Consider the following 16,813-nt stretch of genomic DNA (forward strand, 5'->3'; position numbering starts at 1 on the left):
CTATGCGTCATTGAACAATATTAAATATCTTGGGAAAACATTTGCATTTCAGCAGGCAGGCTGGCAAGCCTGGGCCAAGTAGTCAAGACATGACCTGCTTAGGGTCATGGAACTCAAACATTGTGCTCCAAACTATGTAATTTTTTTTTTATAATACGGTATTATATATGTATGTGTGTAATATAGATAAAGATACCTAGTGCTACCAGGTGCTAGGACATGACATACCTCCAACAGCAGGTGTTGCAAAGTGTGGAAGCTTTAGGAGAAGACCATGCCAGCTGTTAAGGAGGCAAGAGGGACAGCTAATGTGGGCCCCTAAGTTGGCCTGGGAAAGCTGCCCCCTTTTTCCCATGCTAAGGGTTTGCACCTTAGGTTTAGGTTGGTAGCACTTTTAAGTTTCTAGATTCATCATATGTCTTTGTGATTTACTATCACTTCTTCTTTAGAAAGGAGCACGTAAGAAAGGAACAGCTAGAGATAAGGGGAAATAAAGAAAGGGAAAACCCTTACATATTGAAATAACATGTTGCAGTTCCTTTAAAATTAAATTGTTAATGATTTGGTGTCAAGCATTTTTCCCCTTTTTATTCTGATCAGAAATGGATGGGTTCTAGAATAAACCTGATACATTGTTTGAAAATCAGTTACCATGTATTATGATACAGGATGACAATTTGTTGAAGGATCTGACCAGCATGATATACGGGGAAAACACTTGAAATGGGATTCCACATGGTGGGGCCTCACTTTAATAGTGGTGTGTTGGGCAGGTGGGCAAAAGCACTAATCACATAGAATTTCCTTTTTGTATGTATAGTTCACAATTTATTTTATTTTTTCACATTTCTAACTAGTTAGCTGGTCCAACTCAAGAACGTAGAAGATGGGTGTTTTATGGGTAGAGTGTTTTTTTTAATTTACCTAATTTAATTTAGGAACATGCTGCCTGTTTCTTATACATATTATTGTGACTTTCATGGCTAAATAATTCTGATACTCGTACCCACAGGACACTTGGAAAAGGAGACATCCGATGAGAATAAAGGAATTTGGGATCCAAACTGTCCTTCATGAAGATGGGCGCTTGGGAAGTATTTATTTCCATGTACCCGGTTTACTCATCATACATACTGCCAGGTAGCACTTTACTTGTGTTGGTCAGAATGGGAAATATGCATTCTGCAAAATTATGTTGATGAGCTCAGGAAAAAATACATAATTTATGCTTTTTCCACTGTTCTACTGCTGTAATCTGATGTTGCCTGCTTCATTATGTTTTGACAATATATAATTTTATGAATGGGTCATAAACTGCAGGTAGATAATGAACTCAAATTTACACAGACATGGAAGAATGTAAACCACGCCGTCTCCCAAGGGTTAACTGGTGTCGATGAGAGGAAGAGGGAGGGGTAAATACCAAGAGAGAACTGGCTGTGTTAAAGAAGGAAGAACAAGCTTCTGCTGTGTCTTAGCCTTAACCAAACCGACAAATGTGAGTTACACTCTACTCTTGCTTTATAAGATATCTGAATGTATGAGCTCTCCTGTCTTCCGTCGGAATCACACGCATTTCATGCATAAGAGTCGCCTTTGCAGGATTTGTTTTTGTGTACAGGGCTGTGAACACACCGTGTGTTTACAACCACCTTATCACTATGGGTTTCTTAATAACACAAGCTCGGATAATCAGGATCTTACCACCTTTTGTTGTCCGGTATCCAAACCTGTAATATCAGTAATTTGTATGATGCGTCAACCCATTGTACAGTGATCTGGATTATGTTGGCATTTATATTTTAAGAGAATGTCGTATATATTGAATTTACACCAACACTAATTGAATTTTGCATACCTCTTCTGCTGTGATAACATGTTTAGCTAGCATGCAATTGACAAAGACTGCTTACAGCAGGGATCGGTCCTGACCCTGTCTCCCCAATGCCCGAAGCCTATGCCATGTTTCGGGCACAAAAATAGTAATGTTTCCCAATGAAACTACGCTTTACTGAGAGACGGGTGAGTGAAGCAAATAGTTTGCTTCACTGATTCTCTGAAATAATAAACGCAGCTGCTGCTTTAAATAAACAGGAATTAGATACTGGACCTGTGTCCACTAGAGAGGGGCAGGGGAGTATTTTCTCCTTATTTTCTCATGTTGGAGCTTGTTGGAGGTTTTTCTTGCCGGAAAGGCTAAACTAGCCCTGTAAAATGTATAGATAAATATTAGAGAGAATTTCGAAACATTTAATTTCACAACTTTTATAGATGATCCATGCTTCATGAAGATGTTACTATATATAAATTTTTAATTCTGTAATATGTTTTTATTTTTTCTTTTCCTTAGGTCGACATGGTACAACAGTATGCACCCCGTCTACCACGGCAGAAATCTTTCATTCCTCCGCAGATTCCAAATCCATTTGTGCATGAAGTGGACTTGAGTCTGGCCAGCAAGATACGTGTAGGAAGATACTTGGACTTTCTTACATGAGTATAATATTTTTACTGGGGTATTACAGCCTTAGATTGTTCACGCGTTTTTTTACATAAAGGCTTTCAGGATGTTAGATGTTTATCAATGATAACGAAAGAGGTTTTAGCAATGTTGCAAACTTTAAAAAAAAAAACTAATTACGTTTTGACACTGGAAATGGTTATGGTAAATAGTTACAGAACGCAACATCCCTATTTCAAAAGGGAAGTCACACAAAGGTGGTTTAATAATACATAAAATAGGGAATTAGAAAGTTTCCTTTCCTTTTTTTTTTTTTTTTATTTATTTTTTTAACACTTTCGCTATATTTGCTTATGAATGATTTTATGCTACATGTATCCGTTTTAAACTTCTCCTAGTTGTGGGTATCACTAGCCCAAAACATATAAAGGTCTAGGTACATTGTTACACGGTTACTGTATTTTGTCATGCACTAGCACATGCTTAACTATAGGGTTTATTCCTTTCCTAAAATCAGTATGGTCATATGTATTCTACCACTTAATAAGGTTTGTTCACAAATGCATTAGTAGTACATTAATTATAGTCAACATGACTGCATCATGCAAGGACAATATTGGTGACCCTCTCGAGAAAATGCTCCGAAGGTTGGGTTAGCACTGTATGATACCTACTAAATACTTTACCCGGGGACAATTCTGACATTGAAGTAGAAGAAGCTTGCTGGTGTTGGCTCTTTATAGTGAATAAATTGCAAACTATAAATGTATGCAGGGCCGTAGGAAGCGTGGGGCGAGTGAGGCAAGGGGACACACAGCCGCCCAATCAGCAGCTGCAGCCTCCAGGACTGGTTGGGGAGATCATGGATCTCCCTTACCAGCTCAACAGGGCCCCGTGGTGAGTGACATTTCTGCCAGCAATGTAATTCATTACAAAGCCCCTTAAAAAAACAGTAGTGATTCTATAGGGGAGGGGCTTAGCGGAAATGCCGCCTCCCCTGGGCTGGTCTTCAGGGGACTGCCAAGGCAGCTGCATGATTGTGCCCTCCCCAACCAGCCCTGCTCATCAGGGGCCCCTGTGGGCAGTGCGCACCCAGGCTCCATCAGCGCTGGTCTGGGGTGGAGGTGCCCGATGAGCAGGGCTGATTGGGGATATCACAATCCTCCTTTTACTGGCCCAACATTAGGAAGCGCGAGGTCTGTCAATTCAGACCTCGGCTTCCATTCTCCCTAACAACTACGCACCAGCAAATGATGCAGAGCGCCCGGATATGACGTCACCCTGGCGATCTGCATTAATAGCTGGTGCATAGTGATGAGGGAGTGCTAACGCAGAGGCCTGGAGTGACAGACCTCACGCTCCCACCACAGGATGGAAGATAGAAGATGATGAAAGATGAGAAAAGTAAAAGATGGGGAGAAAGGGGTATACGGGCTGTGTATGTGTGTGTGTGTTTGTAAACTGGTGTGTGTGAATGGGCAGTGTGTGTGTATGGGCAGTGTGCATTTGTGTATGGGCAGTGTGCGTGTGTGTATGGGCTAGATGTGTGTGTGGGGGGGGGGGGGCAGTCTGTGTATATATAGGCAGTGTGTGTGTATATGGGCAGTGTGTGTATTTATATATACATACAGTATATACCGTATTTGCTCGATTATAAGACGAGGTTTTTTTCAGAGCAAATGCTCTGAAAAATACCCCTCGTCTTCTAATCGGGGTCGTCTTCTAATCAGACCTCAAATAGAGGTCTGATTAGGAGACTAAGATCCAGATCCCCCGCACCGCTGCAGGGGACCTGGATCCTCCTGTCTCACCCCCCCCCCATCATACACACACTTACCGGTGCTTCCTGCTGTGTTGCCGGGGCAGCGGGTTGACGTCTACGCGATCCGCGTAGACAACGTCCGCTGCAGCCGGAAGGAGGCGTGGCTAGCAGCGGGGGTTGTCTGCGTCCGTCGCGTAAACCTTCCCCGACTGTCAGAGATCAGAGTTCCCGGCACCGGTGCGGGGAACTCTGATCTCGGACAGCCGGGGAAAGTATACGCGACGGACGCATACAAACCCCCGCTGCCAACTCCACCTCCTTTCGGCTGCAGCGGAAGGCGACGTCAACCCGCTGCCCCGGCTGGAAGCACCGGTGAGAGAGGGGGAAGGGGGGTGAGAGAGGGGGGGAGAGAGAGAGTGTGTGTGTGTTAGTTAAATGGGGGTATAGGGTGTGTGTGTTAAATGGGGGCATAGGGCATTTCTGGAGTGGCGTTAAGGGGACATTTAATAGAGCACTCTGCCTCCTGAAATGCCTTATACCTCCCTATATGCCACTCTGCCCCATAATATGCCTTTTAACCCCCTAAATGCCAGAGTGGCATATAGGGGTATAAGGCATTTCTGGAGGCAGAGTGCTCTATACAATGCCTTTTAACTCCCTTAATGCCACTCTGCCTCCTGAAATGCCTTATACCTCCCTATATGCCACTCTGCCCCATAATATGCATTTTAACCCCCTAAATGCCAGAATGGGATATAGGGGTATAAGGCATTTCTGGAGGCAGAGTGGCACATAGGGGGTCAAAAGGCATACCATGGGGCACAGTGGCATATAGAGGGTTAAAAGGCATATCATGGGCCACAGTGCCATATTGGAGTGGCAAGCCTGGGGGCAGATGTGCGTAACTGGGGGACAGGTTGGAAAATACAAGAAATAAAAACAAAATATTTTTCTCAATCATAGCTTTTATTAAAAAAAATAGTTTACATGAATTAACATTTACTGGTAAAACTGTTTTCCTTTAGGGTCGTCTTATATTCAGGCTTTTTCTTTTTTCCTAAGTTAATATTCAGATTTTGGGGGGTCGTCTTATAATCGAGCAAATACGGTATATCGTCAAAAGTAATGTGCTATGGAATGATACTTTTGTTATTGGACTAACATAATGCTTGGTCGTTCAACATGGGAAGCCTGAAACCACAATTTAGTACGACTAGTCCTTGAAATAAATATAGAGTAAATAACACAATACCTTAACTTTTCCACTAAATGATTTCTGGGCCTTGAAAGTTTTGTCCCCTAGAGTCACTACAAATTCAGGAGGGCATTTTATCTCTGGATAAGCAAAACTGAAATAGTTCCTACTGTAAGTTAAGTGCCAGGAAGCAGATGACCAAACACACACACCAGTACAGGCTCTGCCCCACCAACACCCCAAAACACACACACCAGGACAGGCTCTGCCACACTGACACCAAAACACACACACCAGGACAGGCTCTGCCACACTGACACCCGAACATACACACCAGGACAGGCTCTGCCACACTGACACCCAAACACACACACCAGGACAGGCTCTGCCACACTGACACCAAAACACACACACCAGGACAGGCTCTGCCACACTGACACCCGAACATACACACCAGGACAGGCTCTGCCACACTGACACCCGAACACGCACACCAGGACAGGCTCTGCCACACCGACACCCAAATACACATACCAGGACAGGCTCTGCCACACTGACACCCAGACATACATCATTACGGGCTCTGCCACACTGCAGCAAAAAAAAATTATTTTCTACACTGTTTTGTCATTAACTCCCCCTATTGTATTTTTGTCCCCTTGTGTATTGATGCCCCAGCCAGGTCCCCCTTTAGTATTGATTACTGTCTTGTGTATTGCCCCTTGTGTGCATTTATTTCCCCACACCCTTGTCTATTGCCCCCTAGCATTGATTTATGTGATGCCCCAACTAACCCCCTCCATTTTGTATTATGCCCCCACCACTTTTGTATTGCTTAAAGTGATGCCCAAGCACACTCTTGTCTACTGTTGATGCCCCCACTGCCATGTGTAATACCCCCAGTCACACACCCCCTGTTTATATTGATTTTGTGATGCCACTACCCAGCCACCCCCCCTTTTGTATTATTTAATTTTTAATGATGTCCCAAGGCAATCCCCCCTCCCTTGAATATGGGTCTGCTTTCCTTGAACCCCCTATTTTTTGGTAATACTTAAATTTTTGTGGGGTTTTTTTGTTTTTTCCTGCTCTCCTCCGACGTGACGATCCTCTCCCTCTTCAAGGAACTCTTGACAGCAGCTAAGTGGCTGAGAGCAGGATTTTCAAGCGGCCCCTGCCAGCCACCAACGCCCAATGAAATGAAAGCGGCCTGCGTGCGCGCACCGTGCTGCCCAATGGCTGTGCCTCAGCTCTTCGTCCTATGTCTTAAAAGGGGTGGGACGAAGAGCTGAGACATAGTCATTGGGCAGCGCTGTGCGTGCACACCGCCGACTTTAATTTCATTAGGCGCCAGCGGCCGCTTTGAATGTTGGTCTGCCGGCCACCCAGCTCACCAGGAAATTTCCTGGTATCCTGGTGGGCCAGTCTGGCCCTGCGGCATGGAATAGGCACACTGGCTGTTTTAAAACTCGCTGTGCCGGCCCTTGGACCAGGGGCATACCTAGAGTATTTGGCACCAGGAGCGGATCCTGTATGTCTTAACAAGGCCAGTGTAAAGATTTATTTTTGCTGTTCGGTCTATGTAACCTTGGCTTCTTCTTTTTGATTCTTTCAGATGGTGTTATGTGCTCTGGTTCTTCTCCCAATCCGAGTTGTACTCTTTATGGTTGTGCTAACGCTGGCATGGTTAATTGCAAAGATTTCTACCAGCTGTTGTACTGATAAGATGACTCAGCCAATCAGAGGCTGGAGACGGTAGGACTTTATTTCTATTCATTTCTGCAGGATAGAACAATGGCTTTATTGTCCTCTAGTGCGTGTTACCACCTTTCAGCTCTGCTGTAAACAGGCAGACAGTAATGAAGTTGTTCATGCAGTTTGGGAAAATATGTCTGTTGATCCATAGTAAGTAATGAAGAAGAAAAAAAACACGTAAATGGTTTTGGCTGAAATTAGATATAAGTATAGATTTACTCCACTGCCAAGAAGGCACCCAGATTATGTCCCACATTTTATGAAAATCACATAATAAATGTTGCCTTCCAAGAGAGACTTAATGATGAAGTAAGTGTGCAGTGGAAAAAAGAAATTATTGAGATATCAGCTACCATGCAGAAAATTTTGAGGTTAGACATTTCACTATTTATGCTTTATATGAATTCATATTCCACAAAACAATCTATTATCTCTATTGGCTTCATTGAAATGGATAGCTTATTATAAACATTGTCTCCCACAGGAATGTCACAAAGTCCATTATTGGCACAGTTGGTCGCCTCTTTTACATCTGTATGGGATTCCATGTCCGTGTACAGGGAAAACCAGCATGTTCAACCGAGGCCCCCATCATTGTAGTTGCTCCACACTCTTCCTTTTTCGATGGCATTGCAGTGATTGTATCTGGAATGCCCTCCATTGTGTCCAGGGCTGAAAATGTTGCTGTGCCCATGTTTGGCAGTAAGACCCTATTACAGTCTAATATTATTATATTATTATATACATACACACAAACATTAATGCTGACACAACTGTATTGGTTGAATTTGTACGCTATTGTTTAAGTGGTTTTTGAATGATAAGCTGAATCTCTCCGTCCCTTAATATCTACTGCTTGTCTGAATATCAAATTGTGTTTAATTCATACCTTTCTGCTTTTGACACTTACAAAAATAAAATCAAGTAAGCGCTTGTCACTCTTTACTAAATATTTACCATCATTTTTCTATTTATTTAAGCATAACATGTTAACTGGTTCTAATTATCATCTAAATTGTGTCTTAAGAAACAAATGTATGTATTTATTTATTTTCAAGTTTGGAATATGTCCAAAGTGTACATGATTTGTGTGTTGTTTTACCCAGGCGCTATAACCAAATGATATTCTGTGTTTGTTCTAGGAATACTTATGTCTCTCCAGCCTGTACTTGTGTCACGCGTGGACCCGGATTCCCGTAAAAATACAATCAGTGAAATAAAAAGACGCGCATCATCAGGAGGGGAATGGCCACAGGTAACACCTTTAACTTTTATGTTGCTCTATTGAGTCAGTTGATCAATCCATACACCACTTAAGAGAGACATTCCTGAAATCTTTACCTTCGCATAATGTAACTTTTGATGCTAATATTTTGTATTTTACCGTTTTTTACTTATTAGTGTCTATGTAACCACTTTACAGTTATTGTACATTATTTATTGCAAATTCATGTCACTGCATTCTTTAGTCTTTAATTTTTGACCATGTAAATGCATTATTTATGCATAGGGCTGTATTTTTAATAGCTTTACCCTTTTAAAGTTATTGGTTATGAGACATTTCAAAAGGTATAAAATCCTCTTGCAGCAGCTCCGTCAAAATGCATGATCTGCCCAGGAGATTTTTAAGAAAAGCACAATTCTGTATGAAAGACTTGCCATCCTAGTTATATTGAATATTTTTATGTTGCAGATACTAATGTTTCCTGAGGGTACCTGTACAAATCGATCATGTTTAATCTCTTTTAAACCAGGTAACATCTACTGAGTTGAATCGTATATATATTTGGCTTTACTGACCCATGAACTTCTTATCTTTAAGATATGCAACTGGTTTTCTTTAGAAGGGTCTATATATTGAATCTACTGAAGGTTTCCGAAGCCTTTGTGGGGTTTTGTCATCAGACAGAAAATGTTAAACCTTAAAATAATTTTAATGTGAATATATATATATATATATATTCTTGTTTTTTTCATTTCTATTTTTTTATTACTTAAGGTGCATTTCTTCCTGGAGTTCCAGTTCAACCTGTTATTCTGCGATACCCCAATATACTGGTATGGGAAAAGTAACTGAGCTTTATTGTCATGTAGCAACTGATTTAAAACCAGCTCTTTATTAGATCTTCATGGTCACTCAGTTTGGGCTCTGCTTTTTTTAGTCCTTCCATCCAATATTGGAAGGGCTTTTAAGTGACATGTAATGGTGCTGGCTCTTTTGCAGTGGTCCTACACTATACTGTAGGTCTTACTTGTATTCTGAAATGCCTAAAGTGACCTTTTTCATAGTATGTTTATATTGTTTATATAATTAAAGATTATTGTAGGCATTTGAGGATATTAAGGGTTTTCCTTTATAATATACACAGTTTGCAAACTTTATAATGTGTCATTGGGCTTGGTTTTTGTAGGACACTGTGACTTGGACATGGCAGGGATACTCTGTGTAAGTAGAATTATATTATTATTATTATTATTGTTATTATTATAATGAGATTGGCCTGATGATTTCAAAAGTGCACAGGTACAACATCACTACCTAAACATGATTATTTTTTTATTATTTATATTATCTTATTATCTTATTATTTTGTTTTGTTTAGTCCCAAACTCATGCTCATGACACTGTGCCAAATCTGCACCAACGTGGAAGTTGAGGTAGGTAGTTCTTATGCATTCCATGGTAGGGTATTGTGAACTGTGTTGTCGATCTATAAGGATGCTGTTGTCGATCTATAAGGATACCTTTTATCTCAGGTTCTATCAATGATTTATAAATACTGAAATGAAAACGAATAATTATTGTTTTCTTATATTAATAATTTATGGACATTTAGATGTCATAATTGGATGAAGAATGGTTCTTGGAAATGTCTCCATGTAGTCTGTATGATTCTGCTATTCAGCATTCCTGAACTTGGTTGCTGAACCAACCCAAAGTGTTACCAGCCACCACAGACTGTGAAAATGCATGATTTGCGTTAGTAAAGTAGCTTGCTACCTTTTGTTAATTTCATTGTTCCTTTCAAGTTCCTTCCTGTGTACGTGCCCTCTGATGATGAAAAGAGAGATTGTTTCTTGTATGCAAACAACGTTCGACAAGTCATGGCCCAGTAAGTTCATCAATATTACTTAGTACAAATATAGCAATCCTGGAATGTAATGTTCAACTAATTTATTTTTTACGCTCACTAATGTCACTAAATTTCCACTGGGGGCCCTCCTTGCAGAGAGCTCACATCTTCAAGTTGTTCAAGAAACTTGCAAGGCAAAGGACAAACCTCTAGAACAGAGCCCTGTTAATAATAATAGGACCACCAAAAAGTGGTAGATGGTTAGATGACAAATTCACCCATCAATCTCACAAGTTATACCAATGTGGTAACCTTGAGGCTTTCCACCACTTCATTCTTAAGTAATAGACCTGTTATTTGTTTTTAATGGTATTTGATGATCCCCTTATTCTCTTTACACGGCAAGGGCTAATCGATATTTTACTTGTACCTTTAATTTTATCATCCATCATGATCAGGTATATAGTATAAAAATCTTTCAAATAAATGAATTCACATCATTATAGACTATCCTCATTTTGTTAAGATTGAAATGGACCCTCACTACAATTGATGTTGCTTGATATGTACAGCTTGCTGGATATACAGTGTACAAGTAGTGTATAATGTACAAATATATACATCCTAGGGCTCTGGGGCTGCCTGTGACGGACCACACGTATGAAGACTGCAGACTGATGTTGACAGCTGGAGAGTTGACCTTGCCTATGGAAGCTGGTCTTGTGGAGTTCACTAAAGTCAGCAAGAAGTTAAAGTAAGAATTTGGTGTTGGCTTAAATTGATATAGCACTGGAATGGGTGATTCGAGTACGGACTTCAGCATCTGATAATAGAGATGATTACTTTATCATTAAATACAACATAATGTGCGTCATTCTCTTTTCTTATTTTGTTGCCTTTTGTTTAACAATTGAGTTCAGACAGAAGAAAGCTTATGTTGTTTTTTTGTCTTTATTTCCATAACACGGAGTACCAACAAGAACAATGTAGTGTTCTAATCACATATTTATTTTTATTTAAGCCTAAAGTGGGATAACATCAGGAGTCAGTTGGAGGTATTTGCTACAATTGCTGCCTCATCCAAAGGAGGAAGAATAGGGATGGAAGAGTTTTCCTCCCACCTCAAGCTTCCAGTATCTGAGGTTCTGAGAGAGCTGTTTGCATTGTTCGACAGGGTATGTCTCTCATCTACAGAACCTTTATCCTGTTTTCACAAATTGTTTTACTTCTAAAGGCGCTGTTCCACATACTCTGCATTCTTTGTAACACTGGAATCCCCAAAAGGTTATTTAACCATTAAAAATTACTTCATAACAAATTTTGTAGCGAAAAGTTAGTTGGCATCCAACACAATAGCAGAACCTAAGCAGTTGTGGCCATAAACACAATACATCTTTACTTTTTGAAACCTTCAATTGGAAGAATTAAATGAGACTTACTAAGGTAAGTTTAACTTGCTAGAGAGCTCGACTAATGTGTTTTTGTCATTAAGTGGACATTAACAATTTTTTTGCCTTCATCTCTAACACAATTTTAATTATTTTGTTTTTTTGATATCTTCTAAAAAACAAAATGGGTTGGAAAGACCCTGATGAAAATTAGCACTGAACGGCACATTACATCCAGAGATGTACTGAGGTTTAGGACTTGTATTAACCCCTTAAGGACAATGGGCGGTCCCAAAACCCATTGAAAACAATGCATTTTGAGCCCATACATGTACGGGCTTTGTCATTAAGGGGTTAAACAAACATTATGAGCCCCAGAATGAGGGGTATGCAAAATGGAGGGGAGGTCTGCATTCCAGCCCACACCACAGTGTAATCGGCAGCCAAGAATGTAATAATGGGTTAAGGTTATCTTCCAGTGAAGAATTTGTGTCTTTGTTTAAAATATCTCTCTTTGGTTTGAGTTCCAATGTGTGTCATGGCTGTCTGAAAGGCTTGCATGTATCATCCAACAAATATGGGAGTATTTTTTTTATAAATATTTCTTGTGGTTTCAACTGTGATGTCAGAAGACTTGGTTTTGAATTACGACACTTAGATTTTGTCAGGAAAGGTAGAGCGTCGGTAGCTTTGATTTGGGAATCTCCCAACAGACCACAATGAGAACAACTTCTTTTAAGGTAGTATTAAAGAAATGTCCACAAGGTGGTGTCACAGATTAAGGAATGCAGAATATACAGTGTATGAAAACGTGTGTATATAATTTGTAATCAGCCAATTTTTCTTTTTTTTCTGCATTTTTTATTGTGTGAGGATTTTATGTTGTCATATTTATCTTTTCTATTTTACAAGAACATTATCTCATTTACCAAGCTGTACAGTTGTCCTCCAGCAAAGAACTGAAATTTGACTCATAACTCTATTTATATTTCAACAAATGCATTTTTCACGGCAGTGCAATAATAGTGTTTTTCTTTCAGAACAAAGATGGCACCATAGATTTCAGAGAATATGTAATCGGTGTAGCAGTGCTTTGCAATCCTGCCAATACAGAGGACACCATTCAGCTGGCATTTAAGGTAAGAGTTTAAGGCTTTATGTTACAATTTGGAGAGGACAAGTATAATTACTACAATGTAACATTGCCTGGCAGAACATATGTACTTTAAGTAGCACATGATTTTGGATTGTAATAAAGTTACCAAAATTATGTGCATGCAGGGAGCATGACACCACTGCTAACACGCTCTTATTATAAGAGTCCTGGGGCAGAAGCTTAGGAACCAGTATAATGTCAGGTTACACTTTATCCTGACTATGTATTGTGCCAACGTGTTCGTATTGTATAGTGAGAGTGCTCTTCATGCTGGACATTTAACCTGGAGTTGTATAGAATTGTTCATTGTATATTAAAGCATTAGATGTTGTTCCAAGGTGTTTCAGATCCAAAGGCATCATTTGGCATGGCAACCCAAGTCCCACATATCCATTTACTGAATTGTTGAATTGAGCTTTTGTGTATGAAGTCTTAGTGCTTTTCATCAAGACAAGGTTGTAATTTGTTGATCTCTTTTGGAGTCTTTTCACCTTTCGGATGTAAAATTGGAAATTGTTGGGGTTGTATTGGACTCCTTGTTCCTCATCAGCAGGGTTGAACCTAATAGACTAGAAATGTTGAAGTCTGTGTCAGATATTATGCTCAAGATATACTTAGCTTGAATGAGTATATGGATTTACATTTTTTTGTTTAGTAAAAGTGACATCTGCTTATGCTAGACCTACAGACATCTTTCCATCTACCTCCAAAGGACACTCTCCCTTAAGACCACAATGTAATGCAATTTAATTGCTAGTTAACCATATGCCCATATGCTTCAGTTGTTGATGAATATTTAAGTTTGTAATGTTGGCATTTGTTTTATAATCTCCATTTTTGCATAGTTATTCTTAAATAGGATGTTACTATTTGAAAACCTTGGCTGCTGTGTTGACAGGACAATTTTTATTCCTATCAAACCAATAGAGTCTTATTTACTTTTCCTATTTAAATAAGGTAAATGTTTTATGAATTATTTGCCAATGATTTGATACATTAGTGTTTACTTTTGTACCTAGCTGTTTGATGTTGATGAAGATGGCAGTATAACGATGAATGAGTTCACTTCCTTGCTGCAGTGTTCTCTGGGAGTGCCAGATCTCGATGTCTCAAAACTATTTATGGAAATGGACGCAGACAAGTCAGGAAAAATCTCTTACGGTAAACACTTAAACCTGTACTGATGACCTAAACACTAAACAAACATGTAGTTTATAGTTTAAACAAATCTTGAGTGGCTCAGATTTGAACCTTAAGCCTTTGGTTGATAATGCAAAAACATAAATTCTTAAAGTCCATGAACACACAGAGATCTTTACAGTCAATGTAAATCACCTCTGAGGGTCATTGTGTAATATAGGGAAGTTACCTTCTCATTATCAGTTCTTAGTTGATTTTATTATTGAAACATATTTGCAGGCCTACAGTGCACCATGTCTGAAATGTGTGCAGATGATGTTCGGTCCCCTATACCTTCTGTTCTTCCATATTTACGCTATTCTATTTAACATGAAATGGGAACCAAGATGGGTGGACTGGTAGGTGGTACAAAGCAAATGATAACTGCTCAAAACAGCAGAAATGTATGACCTCAATATCTTCATTGTGCTTTTGACTTAATTACCTGGACCGGAGAAGTATTAGTGAGGGCAACAGTGGCAGGATCAAAGATGGAGCACAGGAGAGGTGAGCTGTCAGCAGAGATAAGTGTTAAGCCTGTACCTAGAATGACCAGATTCAGTTAAATGGCTGGTTATGGAGGTTATCACAATATGTATAGGATTTTTTTGTAATACATATGTAGAACCTGGTTATATATGATCGTAAAGAACATAGCGGAAACATACGACTTTATACCACTGGTTAATTAGAATACAAAAACAGACAGGTGAACTTATACAAGGAACTTATACAAGGTAATAGGTTAACAAGATATAGAGAAAACGATACAGCCCTATGTCTTTTCCTGGGGCACATTGTGAAATACTGTAAAATCCAGTATTATTGTGAATGCTAATTGGCGCACACTAAGCATTGAATTAGAGGGCAGTTATCAATAAGCTCAATGATTGAAAACGTGACTACGTTCTTGGCCTTGGTGGTTTAATTTTAACATACAATGGCTGTGCCTTCTGTTTGTAAGGTAACTACAGCTAATGCCTTTCCAGCCTCCAAGTGAAGAACCCAAGTGCTCTGAAATGAATAAGAAATGCAGTGTCTGAGTATCATTTGCAACATTGAAGCCACATTATACTTTCCTCTGACGTGTGGTTATCTGTCTGGCCCTGTAAAGAAAGGCCTAATTTTAAAGGGTTTTTTTTATTATTAAAAATGTTGGTGGTCATCTTCTTCGCCATACTTTGTGACTGCTAGCCGTATCTCTTTGCCATTTGAGTTATGGTTGAGGGTTTTGTTAAATATGTCCAAAATAATCAGGGTCAACCTTGCAAGTCTCAAGTCTAAACCAAATAAGTCGCATTGGTACCTACCTGACTATACCATTAACGTTTCTAATCTTCTAATGATTTAATGTAAATTCTCCAATTCCAGAAGAGTTTAAGAACTTTTCCCTGAAGCATCCAGAATACGCCAAGTTGTTCACAACTTACTTGGACCATCAAAGGTATTACCTGCACATGCTGCAGGAAGAGGAGAACCTGAAACAGTGTTTAGAGGCTCAGAATACAGAAGCCGCTGTACAACCTACAATCGGAGTGGTTGAGACCGTCGGCATTTCGGATAAAAAAGAGGACTGAAGATATACACAATTGTATCACCTTCTTGAGAATCCTTTAAAACTTTTTTTTAACCCTGTTGATGCTAAATATAAAAACATGAGCCGACTGGTAATTGAAGCAAGTTCAAGCACATGTTAAAAATAACAAAAGCCTATTATGTGCACCTGTGTATCACTGTAACCTAAAATAAAGTGTTTTATTATACAATGATACAAGGGAAATTATTTTCTTTCTAACTGTTTACACAGTGAGGTTCTTGGATTTTGAGACATTTGTGGATGCTTGTGAAACACTGGTTGATGATAAAGAGCAAAATTAGAGATTGATTGTGTCTGGCTCCCCAGGGCACTCCACTCAGAATCCCATCCATGCATTTGCAGTGTTTTGATTGAACGTATCTCCTGCTTTACCTGCATGCATGTGCGGGATACTAGTCAGCTATCGCCCTCACTCAATGTCTCCCAACCTTCTCCTCTTCTTCTCTTGCCTTCTCTGTCTTCGTTCTTTGTCCGCTTCTCCATGAACCAGCCCTCCCGGAGAGCTTCTGCGAAGGGGCGGGGACTGTGGGTACAGGCTATCTCTCGTTCTTCAATCAGAGAGAGGGTGAGCCTAGAGGTTCCTCCTTTTGCAGGCAGACTCGAAGAAAGAGCTGCCGAAACACTTTTCTTCAGATAATCCAGATTAATTATAACCCAGAAAGTCTGGCTTCTCGACGTACTTGCGTAAAAGGGCGAAGCCACGGGTACAGCCTCTCGCCCATTTAGGGAGATGGTGTTCCCAGAGGCTCTGCTCCTTTTGCGAAAGTGCTAAGGGGGGCCTGATTCACAGAGAATTGGATGGCAAAAGAACAAGAGGAATCAGAGCTGAGGGAAATGAGACAGGGATACCAAGGTGGTGGTGAGGAAGGTAGTGAGATATTAAAAGGGAATTTCCAGGTTCCCGGGGACCTCTGTGTACCATTTTGGCACCCCTATGATGAGTAGCACCCATGGAAGACCCACTCTGCATCCAGATAACTATTAAATTGAGTTGTGGGTACATTTACAGCATCATAGTACCGTATTATAAATATAATTGCCATCCATAACGAGAGACCCATCTACATAAGTTTGAAGATCACAATTTATCACAAGAAACAGGCAGCCACTTTCTGGTGTCTGTATAGATGTGTGGGAATTGGCATTCTGCATTAGGTAACAGTGTGAAATATCGAATACAAATGATATAACATTTCATTTAATAGGTTTTGGATTTGATGACATCTCCAAGATGTGATAATGTGTT

General features: G+C 39.9%; 1 protein-coding gene across 2 annotated transcripts; it reads left to right on the forward strand.

The window, feature by feature from the left end:
* Window positions 1–1,381: 1,381 nt before the first annotated feature.
* On the forward strand, window positions 1,382–15,744 carry LPCAT2 (lysophosphatidylcholine acyltransferase 2). 2 transcript variants are annotated; one of them, XM_053448962.1, is made up of 15 exons: window positions 1,382–1,498; window positions 2,351–2,467; window positions 7,034–7,173; window positions 7,658–7,875; window positions 8,316–8,428; window positions 8,867–8,927; window positions 9,173–9,231; window positions 9,585–9,619; window positions 9,777–9,831; window positions 10,204–10,286; window positions 10,876–11,001; window positions 11,269–11,422; window positions 12,676–12,774; window positions 13,811–13,952; window positions 15,342–15,744. In XM_053448962.1, exons 1-15 carry the CDS (start codon window positions 1,397–1,399, stop codon window positions 15,545–15,547), a joined length of 1,710 nt encoding a protein of 569 aa, XP_053304937.1. In that variant the 5' UTR covers window positions 1,382–1,396; the 3' UTR covers window positions 15,548–15,744. The 2 variants fall into 2 exon arrangements, with proteins under 2 accessions (XP_053304937.1, XP_053304938.1); XM_053448963.1 differs by lacking the exon at window positions 1,382–1,498 and having other exon boundaries at window positions 2,357–2,497.
* The last annotated feature ends 1,069 nt before the right edge of the window (window positions 15,745–16,813 follow it).

This window comes from Spea bombifrons, chromosome 10, assembly GCF_027358695.1.
Source record: "Spea bombifrons isolate aSpeBom1 chromosome 10, aSpeBom1.2.pri, whole genome shotgun sequence".
Taxonomy (NCBI): domain Eukaryota; kingdom Metazoa; phylum Chordata; class Amphibia; order Anura; family Pelobatidae; genus Spea; species Spea bombifrons.

What these genes read in the sequence shown, in the direction of transcription:
- LPCAT2 (XM_053448962.1), top strand. Translation starts at nt 1,397, where the DNA reads ATGAGAGGAAGAGGGAGGGGTAAATACCAAGAGAGAACTGGCTGTGTT. An exon ending in TGCGATACCCCAATATACTG is followed by an intron (nt 9,232 to 9,584) that starts GTATGGGAAAAG and finishes TGGTTTTTGTAG; the next exon opens with GACACTGTGACTTGGACATG. An exon ending in GTCAGGAAAAATCTCTTACG is followed by an intron (nt 13,953 to 15,341) that starts GTAAACACTTAA and finishes CTCCAATTCCAG; the next exon opens with AAGAGTTTAAGAACTTTTCC.